At 42.5% G+C, this 15,072-nt stretch overlaps 1 protein-coding gene across 15 annotated transcripts in view; it reads right to left on the bottom strand.

The window, feature by feature from the left end:
- LOC115456963 (heterogeneous nuclear ribonucleoprotein C-like) overlaps nt 1–15,072 on the bottom strand; it is a 32,014-nt gene that overhangs the window by 938 nt on the left and 16,004 nt on the right. For 6 of the 15 annotated variants that reach the window (XM_030186362.1, XM_030186363.1, XM_030186365.1 and 3 more), the window contains 8 exons: nt 11,912–11,994; nt 10,277–10,546; nt 9,184–9,259; nt 8,977–9,024; nt 8,433–8,596; nt 8,147–8,260; nt 7,386–7,516; nt 5,159–5,472 (listed from right to left, as the gene is read on the bottom strand). In XM_030186362.1, coding sequence (XP_030042222.1) covers nt 5,392–5,472; nt 7,386–7,516; nt 8,147–8,260; nt 8,433–8,596; nt 8,977–9,024; nt 9,184–9,259; nt 10,277–10,546; nt 11,912–11,915 — 888 coding nt within the window. In that variant the 5' untranslated portion in view covers nt 11,916–11,994 and the 3' untranslated portion in view covers nt 5,159–5,391. Of the gene's footprint in view, nt 1–5,158; nt 5,473–7,385; nt 7,517–8,146; nt 8,261–8,432; nt 8,597–8,976; nt 9,025–9,183; nt 9,260–10,276; nt 10,547–11,911; nt 11,995–13,729; nt 13,825–15,072 lie in introns of those variants that run through there. The other 9 variants (XM_030186367.1, XM_030186360.1, XM_030186368.1 and 6 more) reach the window with 4 other exon arrangements.

Raw genomic sequence — 15,072 nt, 5'->3', positions numbered from 1 at the left:
TAGGTCACACAGCTGCATATGAGTGAATGGACATTATGAAATAACAATAGAGGCATTAGCTGAAACAGACTAGAAAAGGGACGGCAAAGCCATGTGTTAGGAGGGGTGATAAAACAGTGTATTTATAACTTCCTGCTGGTAAGTCAGACCCTCCACATCAAAAAAGCAACTCCATTAACATAAATCAAAAGTTCAGTTTCTTTACTGAATTCTAGATTTCATAATTTTTTATTAAAATAAAGGTTCTGAAATCAATTCCAAAATGCACACATTTGCAGCCACACAGTACAAAGCTATCAGCCACCGCACATCAAGAGACCAAAAGTTTGCTACTTAATGTGCTGTCTTGGGAGCAGAAGTTTCAGCCTATACTTTTAACAATGTTTACATGCGACTCCAGCCCCAGGGACAATTTATTAAGAACTGGCTGGCAGACCGTGTGTCTATGTTGGAAGCTTGCCAGTAACTGAATCCATAGAGGGAAACTCTTGTCTTTGCTCAACTTAGACTAATGAGCATTCAGAAATAACATACAATTAAGTGCAAGGGATTAAATGTTCAGTTAAAAAAAAAAAAACAGGCAACTTATACACAGCACTGTGTGATTTGAGCTATTAGTAGAAACTGACACCTGGTACAGAGAAGTTACATGCAAACTTTCACCCACTTACAAGGCAGAGAAGGCTAAGAGTACAAGAATATGCAGCCCCTTCCAGGTAGTCTCATCTCATGAAGGATATTTCTGGAGCTGTCAGCTGTTCTGCATGATTCTTGATCTGTTACAGGAAGAGTCTGAGCCTGTCTGTAGTTACACTAGTCTTCCCAAAGAGGCCACACAAAATGGAAATACCACCCATGCCTCAAAATCAAGAATTTGTGCTCTAGTTCAGCGGTTCCCAAACCTGGTCCTGGAGACACCCCAGCCAGTCTTCTCAGGAAGCCCACAATGAATATTCATGAGATTTAATGTATATATATGAAGTTACACCCATTTAGCCAGTAGGTGTGCAAATCCATATTAATAGAGATTTGAGTATTTAAGTATTCAATAGGTGTGCAAAACCATGCAACGATATTTAAGAGGACTACAGAAGCGCAGAAGGACCAGATGTCTGGCAAAATTTCTAGCAGTACCCTGTTAAGCTAGATACCAGATACCCCTATGTCCATAGACATGGAAAGAGTTGAAGATTAGCCTCATTTGAGTACAGCACATCCACCAGCAGTAAAAGCAGTTGCCTCAAGGGAACATCAGCGTAGACACATACATCTATTTAGGCTTTAAAACATCCATCAAAGTTAATCCATCCCTATTTCCTGGGTGCATCTATCATAAGGGGCTGAGAGTTACACAGCATTCTATGAATGCTTGGGCAACACAAAATCTCTATGAAAGGTCCTGCACAGGGAAGTTGTTTATTGTTAAGCAATTGCATATCAAGAAACTTTTGGACCCAAGTTGAAACAAACTCTTCCAACAAGTCAGCCTCCATTGTGTATAAATGTTTATAGGACCAATGGGCTAATCTTTTGATAAACACTCAGAGTTGGCATGGCTATAATAGTGTAGAATCTCTGACCTTCTGATGATACAAGACAGTGTTTCCCAAGTCAGGTCCAAGAGTACCCCTTGCCAGTCAGGCTTTCAGGGTATCCACGACTATGCATGAGGAATATTTGCATATAATGGAGGTAGTGTATGCAAATCAAGTTCATGCATATTATGGGATATCCTGAAAACCTGACTGGCAAGGGGCACTCCAGGATTGGACTTGGAAACACTGATACAAGACATCTGGAGCCTACACGCAGACAGATCATGGTCAACAATAACACACCTCCTCTGCTTTCCGAGAAGCTGTCTCATCACCCAGTACACAATCTGTCAAGTACAACTGTCAGAAGAACCACACTTCTCCATTTCTGTCTTATAATAGCACCTGTGGCTTACAGCTGAATTACCAACAGAGGGTAGTATTGAACCATGATATACAGCCTCTTTATCAATGTGTGCCAGGTGTGAAAGAGGGAAGAACACACCTAACTGCATCCTCATGCATTAGATCTGCACCATTGCAAAACAAAATAAAAATGTTGCAGGAGATACCTTTACTCTGAATTCACTTACTACAGTTGTGTCTGCAGGTCAGGCAGAATTAACTAGGAAGTTAAGGTCCAAGCCAATAAGAGGTTGTGTCACACTGATGTCATTCCGTTGCAAAGCAAAAAAAAGGTGACTGTTTACAAAGGAGCAGCAGCAGTCAAAAAAGCAAACAGGATGCTAGGAATTATTAGGAGGGATGCAAAATAAGACCAAAAATATTATGCCTCTGTATTGCTACATGGTGCAACTTCACCTTGAGTATTGTGTTCAATTCTGGTCACCGTATCTCAAAAAATAATACAGTGGAACTAGGCAAGGTTCAAAAGAAGAGCGACCAAAATGACAGAAAAGATGGAACTGCTCCCATATCAGGAAAGGCTAAAAAGGTTAGGGCTCTTCAGCTTGGAAAAGAGACGGCCGAGGGGGGATATGATTGAGGTCTACAAAATCCTGAGTGGTGTGGAATGTGAACCCATTTTTCACTCATTCAGAAAGTACAAAGACCAGGGGACACTCAATGAAAATGCATGTGAATACTTTTAAAAACAAAATAGGAGGAAATATTTTTTCACTCAAAGAACAGTTAAGCTCTGGAACTCATTGCCAGAGGATGTGGTAATGACGATTAGCTTATCTGGGTTTAAAAAAAGGTTTGGGCAAGTTCCTGGAAGAGTCCATAGTCTGGTATTGAGATGGGGGAAGCCACTGCTTGCCTTAGGATTGGTAGCATGGATCTTGCTACTATTTGTGTTTCTGCAAGGTATTTGTGACCTGGATTGGCCACTGTTGGAAGCAGGATGCTGGGCTATATGGACCATTGGTCTGACCCATTATAGCTATTCTTATGTTCTTTCACAAGTCTCGTCCATTTTTTCACCCTGGAAAATGTTAAAACTAGCAATACACATAATATACTCATGGCCAGAGGACTGGGTCCATACCCTCAAACAGAAGGGAAATTAATGACCATCAACCAAGGTGGGCTGGTTGTTGGGATACCATAGGGCCTACATTCACAGCCTTTGCAAATGAAGGCATCCCAGACATTGCTCAAAGATGATCCATGAAGCTTGCAACCTTAAGGGTTTGAATAACGAAAGGCACTGCAGAAGTTGATACAACTGCAAGTTGCCTTAAACAGGCATTTCTCACACCTGTTTTTCCCACAATGGCACAAACTCCTGCTGTCTCTCACTCATGAGAGGCATACAGACTTAACTATGTAGAGTGGTTACGCTATGTGGGACTGTAGCAAAAATTGTTTTTTGATTATTTTGTCTTCCACAAGCATCTGATTTTAGACACCAAGACATGGGTCTTTGGACTGTGGGTAGGCATGACACCCTCCCGTGAGATGCAGCAGTTGGGGGCTTCCCAACTCCTGGAGGTTGCCTTGATACAATACAAAATTACCATGTTCTGGAGAAAGGTGTGGGTATGTTTCCCTCCTCTTGCAGAATCTTGGAATAGGGTAGATGGTACTCCTGGGAACTAAAGATCCCTAGGTAGATAAGACAATCCCTCCTATTAAAGGGGGAGCTAGAAAGTAATCAACCCCCTTCAGGACTACTGCAGTTACGACACAGTAAATTAGAATTCCTCAGACAATTTAGAATGTCAAAAAAGGCCAAAACCCTGACTAGAAAAGATGAAGTACAGAATTTCTAACTGAAGTCAGGGCAAAGCCCATACACAGGCACAAAGCATCAGAGCGCAGGCTTTAAAAAAAGCTTCAGGATTACTGCAACCAGCCAACACATTCACAGAAAACCCTTTACACTGAAAGCTCTGGAACTTTGTTCTCCTAGGCACCATGCACAATAAAGTGGAAGACTTGAGATGTAAAGAACTTGTCTAATTTTTAGAGAGAGTTTTGAATACCACCACCGTAATGTAAATGAACTTACTTGTATAATTTGGAACATTATTTACATCATTCTGTGTGGACATCATGAAACACTACAGCTCTCAAACGTTGGTCCAATAGAGTCTCACCTACAACTTGTTTATTGACCTTTATTTATGTGAACAGTAGAAGTAAAGAGCTCCATTCTCTATTCAATTTCTAACATTTATCTGAGGATACGTCAGAACTTACCTAATGGTTTATGCTGAATCTGAATGCTACATCTTGGGAATGTTTAGGAAGAAAGTCATGACTTGGCTATTTAGACCAGCTTTTCTTTGAGTTGTTATACATGTTTGACTCACTAGTCTGTGAATGACTGATTTCATTACAAAACATTTTATGGTTCCGATTTACTGTAATTTTAGGTTTAGGGTTTTGGTAAGAAATAAAATTTTAACAAATGCCACCTGTGCCATTTAACAAAGCTCAAATACAGCATGACTCACTGAATATGGGACATCAGGTGTATTTCAAATATGAAAAAAAAATTTGAGAAGCCATACAAAGGAGTCCAAGAAGATGCAGACTGGAACAGAGCTGACATAGGGGAGTATGACCCGATATTGCTTTACTGCTATGACTACTCAAACAAGTGATCATGACTTGTGATGCTTCCTGCGATATCTAACACACAGACCAGAGGCCACTGGACACTTCCAAGGAAATGATCACATCACAGGAATTGTTTGTATAAGGTAAAACATGATAGTGAAAATCATTAACTTCGGTGTTGCACTTCTTTACTGTGGACTTGAACATCAAGAAAAAATGAAGTCTGCTGGTTTCTTATAAATGGGAAACCCAGAAAAAACAAAACTGAATGCCTGGCCCACGAAGGATAGCCAGGGTAACTAGTCATTTGCACAGTACCTTCAAAATAAGAGTGGCTACAGCACTATACTGGGTCACAGGGTCAGTTCTGTCTCTGAGAAAAGAACATCACTTAACATTTATCTGGATCAAGTACTTCCAGATGGGAAAAGGAGTCATCCCTGGCCTGATGGCGAGACAGAGGGAAGACAGCTTTTCCAGATTCAGCAGACTATTTCCGGTATAACCCTGGGAGTGCCCCAAGCTGTGCACTGGGGAACCCACCAACACTCCCCTGTTACTGGAAAGATAACTGCACAGAAAAACAGCCAAACTAAAAACCATACATCCTTTTATTAAGTCTCAAAGAGGTATCAAAATGAAGAAAGGAAAATTACAATGGATGCAAACAAACTACTGAGAAAAGAGGCGCTAGCTGACGTGGGGCAACGAGCACACGAGACGTGGAAAGGGAAGGAGAATGGCGAGGAGGACTGTTGCCAGATGATCTCTTGGGGCGCGCTGGGAAGGGAGGGGAAGAGAGGGCCGCTAAGCTCCAACAAAGCTCCTAACAGTCGTCTTCTCCGTTGGCGCTGTCCCCGTCGTCCTCGCCTTCCTCCGCTTCCTTATCGTCCTTTCTGGCCTCCGGCTGTGAGAGAGGCAGGTAGGAGATGAGCCAGACCATGGGGAGAGATGAAGACACAGACAAGGGAAGAGAAGCAGATGGACAGAAGGGAGATTGCAAGAAAGCAAGTGAGAGAAGCAGATGAAGAGAGTGAGAGCAAGAGAAAAGGAAGGGGAGAGAGACATGGGGAGGAAAGTGTTAAAACTAGTTTAGTTTGTTACTAATAGCTGCATTCCTAAAAGCATTTCATATATGCTCTCGCCTGCTCTTCCATCTAATCTTACCAGGACTCTTTCTGGCCAAGTCATTTCCAACATTTTACACTCTCACCAGAGGAAAAGAATAATATGCATACTAAAATTCATAGCCATGTCCCCTGCTGAACATTTTCCCCCTCTTGCCACTCACTACCTTAATGTTGTACTTTAAAGGATGACCAAACTACCCGTACCTATTTAATTCCTCTCTATTACCAGATTTAGGTATAGACGCCTTCAGTGCCCAATTCTGATGGCCACTGCTGCCATATCATAAGAACCTGAAGCCACAGTGCCACTGTTCTGTAGGGTGGCTAATCCCGAGCAGCATCAACTATGACAGAAGAATTCAGCAAGGGGCTGGCAACTCCCCTCCTCACCTCCAGCACACAGGCATCTTATTACCACATGCTGAAAACTATCAGAATTTCTGTCACTGCTACTTAGGACTGATTAAATATACGGGACAAGTATGAAAGGTGAGGAGGACATGGACATTATTTTTTTTTGGGTGGGGGTTTATCTCCCTCCTCTTGCTACGCACACACTTGCACTTGAGATATGGTCCTGCCCTTCACTTGGACGAAGATGCCACACAGCAATGATGTCAAACTAAATTACTCATGCATAGAGCAGGAACCAACTACTTGGTAAGCAATCACATTCAGGTAAAGGCAGCCATACACATCAGACAAGGTACACCTACACACATTCTGAAAATGGTACAGGGAATCTCAAACCCTACGAACAGCAGACTGGGCAGAATCAGACACTTAACTATTTAATAGGGAATCATATGCCTAAAGACATGCTTGCCCTGTAAGATGCCAATGCAATGGGTAGAGCATCTAATGCGATGATGTGTTCTAAAGTACACTCACTCATACGTGGTGCAACTGCATCAGATGCTTAGTTTGTTCTGATAAAAGTTTTTCACATTTTGATCAAGTCCTTTTGCGCTTCCACAGGCTTATTCTATGCATCCTGCTGCTATAACGCATACTCTGACTAGGTCAAAGGTTCTCTTCCCAATATCCTTTTCCATTTATGCCACAGCAGTTCAGACTGATAAGATTCTCTCTTGTTGACAGGCCAAGACCAGCACACAATGGCCCACTGTTGCCACCTGCTTCCTGAAGAGATCCCTGTTGCACTGCCTTCCTTTTTTACCATTAAGAGCCTTTCTACTTCTTATATCTTAAGTTAAGCCATGCTGATTCAGACTAAGTTTTTCAGTTTGCGGCTTGTAGTCTGGGTTACAAGTACCGAGTTGATCTCAAAAAATCAATTTCTTAATGCTCAACTTTGAGCCACTATTCCCAGGGAAATAATCTCAAGTCTTCTCTGGTTTCCTGTGCCACATAGCCTTACCCACATTTGACTATGCTGAGATCAATGCAAGTAACCACTTGAGGACATGCCTACAGATGAACCTGAAGCAGAAAACAGTTGTTGTGAACTGGTCTTGGCCTGCCAATAGGAAGAACACCCCTTAAGGCTGAACCAAGTGGGTGGACATAAAAAAAAATCTGGCTCTACTGTCTACCTGATCCACATAAACCAAGTGTTTATATAATTATTGCCTCTGGAATATAGTACTTTGAGAGGATTATGTATGCAAAAACATACAAAACACATATTGAATAGTTCAAGTGGTCACTTTCCCCTACATGACCTTACCGTTTCTATACCCTGCTCCTCGTCGTCATCCATCAAGTCTCCCTCCTCACCAGAGTCCACACCCTCCTCAGACTGCATCTTCACATGTATCTCCTCCTTCTTTCCTGATTGCTCATCATCTGTCTTCATCTCTGTAGGGACAGAATTGGAGCTCACACATGAGAAATTCAGGCATTTCTTTTTATGTCCTTACACTGGTCACATGGCTTGGCTGTGATGTACAACACTGGACTTAAGAGAAACATTAAGTCCACTGCTTAAATGCCAGAGGGAGGAAAAGGTGGCTGCACAAGAAGCAGCTGAGGACTAACCAAGGACAGAGCAGAACACAAGTCACCCAGGCCATCAGTTGGTTGTATTTACAGTAGGAAAAATATGCATACACACAAACATGCCATTAAACGCTGCCTCCTTATTTAAACCAGGTACTCTCTCTAGCAACTGATTCCACAGTTTAAATGTAAGTCACATTAACCCCCACCCTCTATAATTTGTTTTCAGTCAGCTGCTTGTTAGGTTCATGGAGTGTCCCTTTCTTTTTTATCTTTTCCATGTTTAAGACTACTAATCTATTTAGCACTTCTCCATAAGGGAGACATTTCATCTCCTTTATAATCTCTGTTACCCTTCCCTGAACCTTTCTAGTTTTGCTATATCCTTTTTGAGAAGGGGCAACTTGCTGTGCTAGTGAAGAGCATTGAATCTTTTAGCTGTCCACTTGAATGGCAACCTCACTTGCAGTCATAAGACAGAGCTTTTACCCAATTGTTTGTTCTGCTCCCTGTCGATCCTCTCTAGGCTCTCCAACAGAGAATCCACTTTCTGCTTGATTTGGCTCAGCTCCTTTTTGATGGTCTGCAGGTCATCACCTTTCACTGACAAATCAGACGAGAAATGAAGTGAAATATTTCAAGGGCCCTCTGCACAAACATGCTATGACAATGTAAAGGATGACCAAAACTGCAATATCTGTATCAGTATTCAAATGTCTATACTTCCTCGTTCTTCCCTGCTGTGTAACTCACATGCATTTGTATGTATACTCACACTTCCCAGACTTAGAGGAGGATCCTCTTTGGCTGCTCTTAGAGTTGAAACCACTCTTCCCTCGACGGGAGGTGTTTCCCGACACTCGCTGGCGCTTTGACGGTACCACAGCTCGGGCAATGGGAGGAGGTGGAGGCACACGTGCTGCTGGGTAGCTGTACATCCTCAAAAGAGAGCAGGTGGTGGTTGGGAGAGGGGAAGAGAAAGAGCAAAAGGAGAGAGAACAGTATCATTCTCAGAGCCCAGGACAGGGGACCACACATGAACTCAGCTTCTGCAGAACTAAGCAGAAACACAGGAAGTAATGTCCTTTTCGGACTCACAAGAAAGGATCCCCATCATTACACCTCCTGAGGAGGGTCTCCCCAGAAAAGGGGAGGTAGGGAAAGACACAAAACAGTGTCAAGTGTAGTCAGAAAGCAACAAATTGTTGACTGGGACTTACAGAAAGTTTAATTTATTAAATTTAAAATTGTCTTTATATGCAAAGGTTCCCCAAAGTGGAAATGCCATAAAAGGATCTGAACTGAAGCAGACAATATACCTTTCATAATAATCCCGCTGAAAATCATAGTCCAGGTCAAAAGAAGAACTGAAATAAAAGAGAACGTGTGAGGATGTAATAAAAGAGGCAGCTACACAAGAAGACAGCAGGCTGTGAGGGACTCGCAGATCACAAGGAAGACGGATACAAAAAAGGTACAGATGTATGGGGAAATGTGGTGTATATAATAGTAAGTCAGGGACTCACCCGTACATATCTGCTGCAGACCTCTTTACTCCCGCCTTGCCGCGATTCAATTTGGGCTCGGCTGCCAGATTAATGTCTGAAAAGAAACAGCATGATAAAGGATAAACACATTTTCTGATCTGCTGTGAAGTGCAGGCATGCTAGAGAGTGGTGCTAACTACCACATCACTTCAGACTGGTAAACGTAGGGGCTCATTTTCAAAGCACTTAGACTGACAAAGTTCCATATGTCACTAAGTAAAACTTTGTCCAAGTGCTTTGAAAATGTGCCTCCATGTAACTTTGCCAGTCTAACTGCTTTGATTGCTCTTAGTGACCTATAGCGAAGGGAGAGTTCTTTTTTTTGCCCCTCCCCTACTTACTAAATTATTCAAAAGCTACAGAAGACACCTGCTGGTAGGCGGACTTAACCCACTAGGTCCTGGATTCATCTGCTACAAGTGACAAGGAAATTAAGATTTCCAGATTTCCTCTAAGGCAATACACAATCATTTAAGATATCACAGTCTACATCATGTTGTGACAGGTCTAATCAGAATTCTTCATTCAGTACACAAACCATGAAATGTAATCACTCACTACTACAGCCTTTCAATTACACAAGACTAAATGAACTTAACTATTCCTCCAAATGTGACCTGCTGAGAAAAAGGTATCAAAGTGGGGTGACTTATTTATACCACAAGACAAAGGAGTATCAACTGCATAAGCCTGCAAAAAATTTCAGCCTCAGGTATGGACTAAATTGAGAAACATAGATCAATAAAAAAAAAAGTAATTAACGCCAGAAATCACATAACCCCATTTTAGGTGCTTGCAGTTTTTAGGTTGTAGAACACGAAAAATAGTTGTGAAAAAAAATTGCATAACCCCACTCTACTGACCCTACAGAACACAAAACTTTCAAAAACGAAGTTGCCCTTCCAAACTTTTATAGTCTTTATCTCTGTTATTTGTAACCCCACTTTTGGTACTTTCCCCTCATGGGTCACAAATATTTCATTGCTGCTCCTGCTAACCATGCATATGAATCATGTCATTCGCAGGACTGATGAGATTAAAGTGAGATAGGATGGAAGGAAGCTCAACTCACCCAGGACTTGTCCAGCAATCATGCGGCCATCTTCACCAGCCACAGCAGTGCGGGCATTGCGCTCGTTGGCGTACTGCACGAAGGCAAAGCCCTTGTGCACCGAGCATCCCACGATCTTGCCATACTTAGAAAAAATAGTCTCGACATCGCTCTTCTTAACCACCAATGTGTTCAGATTGCCAATGAAGACCCGTGAGTTCAGTGAGCGCGGGTCTGTCTTGTTCGTCACATTGCTGGCCATACCGACGGTAAGTGGACGGGTGGCAGCACCTTGAGGAATGGGATGGAGGCACAAAGCATCAAATCAATTCGGTAACAAAATCCTCCCAGATATCAATTATAGCTTCTCAGGGTAGCAGCTGAAATGGCTCCTACTAAACAAGCAACAACCTTCTACGACTCACTGCCAATACTCCCACTCCAATGGGCCATTTCAGTTCTTGCATCCAGTTTAACTGGATTTCCAGCATTCTCATTATACCTGCAGAAGTACTGGAGAATCATATGGATCTGAAAAGCAGTCGGCTTGGCCAACAGAGTTAAGACCTGGCCCTTAACTGCATGTATACTAAGCAGAACACGCTGCTAAAATAGTGCAGAAATTTGAGTACAGCAGATGAATTTGGTACACTGGGATCAATATTCTAAGCAATTTAACTTGGCAGGAGAGGCTCCTGCCTGGTTAAATTACTTGGGTGGGGCTGTCAATATTCAGCCACATTTAACTGGATAGTGCCGCTGAATATCGGCACTAACTGGGAAAATGAAGCTGGCGATTGTGGGCGACTGGGGACAATTGGAACTTATCAAGTTATGTGCTGAATAATCAGCACTTACCCATATAAGTGAACTGGACAAATAGGACTTCAAAATACACAGTCCTATTTTTGTCCAGTTAGTGCTGAATATCGCATATAAGTGTGAGCCTTCAATATCAGGCCATAATGCCGATGGCAGCAAAACACAAAACAAAAAACCCAACCATTAACCAGCACTGGCTGAATATTTCCCCCACTGTATGTAACTTTTCCTGCCTATCCACCCTCCCTACCTGTGATCACTTAATTGCTGCAGATTTTCTTTAAAAAAGGGCTGCTTATGTGGCTAGCAGATAGCTTCCAGTAAAGCTGAAATAATTGTAATTCAGAGTGAGCCCTACTTCCATACTCGCATTTCAGGCAGCACTCTGCACTCCCATCAGAAGACATGAGCTCCATTCCTGAATCTGGCTTCTACCCTTCTTTGCAAACTGGCTGGGGCTCTAAATGTCGAGGAAGCAGCATTTACAACTTCTAGCAGGCAGGGAGTTTGTCAGCACTCAGTAGCAACATTTAGTAGCTAGAGTTGTGGACAAAAGTAGAGGAAAGCAATTCTAGTTCTTGGGACTGCAAACTATTCATGTTTTTAGGATATTCCCAATGAATGTAATGCCACACTGGGAAAAGACCAAGGGTCCATCAAGCCCAGAATCCTGTCCACGACAGCGGCCAATCCAGGCCAAGGGCACCTGGCAAGCTTCCCAACAAATAGCTGTAGTGGGAATTGAACCCACTTCCCCAGGATCAAGGTCTGCTGCTCTAACCACTAGGCTACTCCTCTACTTTCAATATGCATACAAATCAATTTCATACATACTCATTATGTTTTCTGGATAACTACTGGTCTGGTGACCCTGTTCAGGAGGGAGATGCAATGGTGTTCCGGGGCCAGGAGTCAAACTGCAATGGATAAGCTCAGTTGAGAGTGGAATACAAATGGATAAAAGTCCTAGGCATCTGCAAATGAAGGCTCATGAAAAATGTTGCCATGAGGATACTACTACACATACACAAACTAAAATAAGGGACTTCTGTTCAATACTGGGTCACAAGCATTCCACATTTTACTTGCCAGGTTAGAGCAGGTTTTAAAAATCCCCCCCCCCCCCCCCCCCCCAGAAGGTACAGGCACTGCACTCCTGCAGATCACATATTTAGGCGTCAAAGATACTTGGGAAATCTAAAAGTTTAGTCCTGCCTGTCCTTGATTAGCATCCCTCCAGACGAGTGGGAAATACCAAAGTAGCAATCTTCAAGGGCATGGACCAGACAGACCAGCCCTCAGAACCCTTTCACCAAAAGCTTAATCTTCTGTTGTCTAATCATCCAATCCTGATGCATGAAAGAGTGCAAGATGTCTACATGGCCACTCTGCTAACTTCCTGAGGTGGGACTAAGGCTGTTCTTTGCTCAACATGAAGCCTGTCTCCTTGTAGAATGTTTAGTAAAAAAACAAAAAACAAAAAACAAACACAAAAAGGAGTAAAACAGTGTAGTACACACACACACACAAAAAGTGACTTAACTGTTTCAATTATTTTGGAAAGTGCAGTTTGAATCACTGTAATCAACACATTCACCCCTAGTGGAGAAAAACAAAATAAAACAGTACTCATGTCACTTCATTATTTTTTTTTTTAATGAATCTCATATCTTACAAGATATCACACAGAGAAGCCCCTACCTACATGAATCACCTTATCGACCTCCCAACCAGGAACAGTTTGAAGTCTTCCTGTACTTACCTTAATCTACACCTCCCCAACTACAAAAGTGTTAAGTACAAATCTCTCTTTGCATCAAATTTTTCCTTTTCAGGTAGCCAGCTTTGGAATGCTCTACCAAGACCTGTCCGTACCATCAACGGCCTTTTGGCCTTCAGGAAAGCACTGAAGACCCATCTGTTCAAGATAGCCTACCCTAACGATTCAACCTAACCAAAACTTGCCCGCATGATTCTTATTGACATTTATTTTACATTGACCATATTCCCATTATCCTTATTGCTACCCCATATCCATTCCTTTCCATCTTTCTACACCTAACTCCCAACGCTCAATTCCTTATGCACCCAATTCCTCTTATGTTCAATTTACTTATAATTTGTAATTCTTTATATTGCTACTATGTAAACCGCATTGAGCCTGCCATGTGTGGGAAAGCGCGGGGTACAAATGTAATAAATAAATAAAATAAATCTTCATAGTGAGTTCCAAGCGAGACAAATCACAGGTTAAAAATTCCACCTTTTCAAAAATACAATTATTGTTCAGTATATCCAAATCAAACACAATCTGTCTCGCTTGGAACTCACTATGAAGATATGAGATTCATTAAAAAAAAAAAAATAATAATGAAGATATATGAGATATGCAAAAGAAATACAAAGTAAAGCAAGTACTGAGGTTTTTTCTCCACTAGGGGTGAATGCGTTGATTGACAATCAATGATAGTGATTCAAACTTCACTTTCTGAGGCAGTTAATTCATTTTTTTGACCCTTATAGAATGTGTTTTCAGCACTGAAGAAACTGGCCCTTGAGCAGGCAGGCAAGGCAGCAAATCAACTTCTTAAACCAAAGGGGCCAGTCATCCTAGAGGGGGCCCCACACTTCTTTCTGCCAAATAGCACAAACTTGTTTGATCTCCTAATTCTTCCTTCCTCTTCAAATAACAGCACAATGTTCTCCTTACATCCAACTGATGAAGCAAGTTCAAAACCTGAATTCTCCTGAAATACCAGAATAGAAATAGGTTGATTTAGATGAATAGAAAACAATTTTGAGATAAAGGAAAGGACTGGCCACAGAACTACTACTTTCTCCAAGACATGACCAAGAACAGCTCACAAGGCAGGCTCTGCCTTACTGAACAGATAGCCACCAAGAATACGGTGTTCAAGATGAGATCTTTTAAGGTTGCATGCTGTGGAGGGCTTAGATGGTGCAGCTACCAATGTAGAGAGGATCAGATTCAGTTCCCAAGGGGGCACTACAAGACGCCTGGGTGGGCTCAACAATTTATCTCTCAGGAACAGAACCGCATCCGCCTGGGACACCACAGAGCGACAGCTCACCAGATCTCTACCACTGCTATCTGCAGCCTCAGCGAGATGAAGACTGACCCCTACCTAAGCTATCCTGAAAAAGATCTAGAATCTCCAACACAGAGAGCTTCAAAGGCTGAAACTGACATTATTCACACTACTGCTCAAACTCATTAAAGACGTTGAGTTCTTCCACAAACTCAACATAGCTGTAAGCAGCTGAATACCACATCCTTGCCCTTTCATGAGCCAAGCCAAAAAACAGACCTGATCTGCACCCGGCATCCAAACTGGGCTCTGCACTAAAAGACTTTCTCCCATGGGCGACATCAACAGAACATCCTCTTGCAACTGCCAAGAGGTCTCTGTACCAGGGCCTTCTTGGACAATCCAACATTACCAACACAATGAGCCCCCAGTGGCACTCTAGACTCATCTCAGTAGTGGCCACATAAAACAGGTTTCCCTTGAGGACACTGCTGAACAAACACACCTAAACCTTCTGCCCCAGCAGTTGTGCCTTCAACTGAAAACAAAGTCTGAGAATATTGGTCTCAACACCACGAGACCCATCACTGGAGCCCCCCACCTCTAAACAATGAGTTGGAAGGCTTCACCTGCCAAGCTCCACTTCTTGTGTGCCTGCTTGAGTAATCTGCCTGCACACAGTCCACTCTGGCACCATGGACTGCTGAGGAATCTAGGAGGTTGCACTCTACCCAGTGCCATCAAGATCTACTACTACTACTTATTTCTATCCACTTACTGTACTACTCCCTTGGGTTTCGATTCCTTTCTGGAGTTTGACGTAAGTTACAGCCATAACACTATCCAAGATCAGGTGAACAAGCCTTGCCCTGCACCAATGACTGAAAGGACTTCAGAACACACACAGCTTTCATCTCAAAGAAAGCAACAGGGCCTCTTCCATGA

This window comes from Microcaecilia unicolor, chromosome 14 (assembly GCF_901765095.1).
Source record: "Microcaecilia unicolor chromosome 14, aMicUni1.1, whole genome shotgun sequence".
NCBI lineage: Eukaryota > Metazoa > Chordata > Amphibia > Gymnophiona > Siphonopidae > Microcaecilia > Microcaecilia unicolor.
The sequence above is the reverse complement of the archived record's forward strand: the minus strand, read 5'-3'. Positions and strand labels throughout refer to the sequence as shown.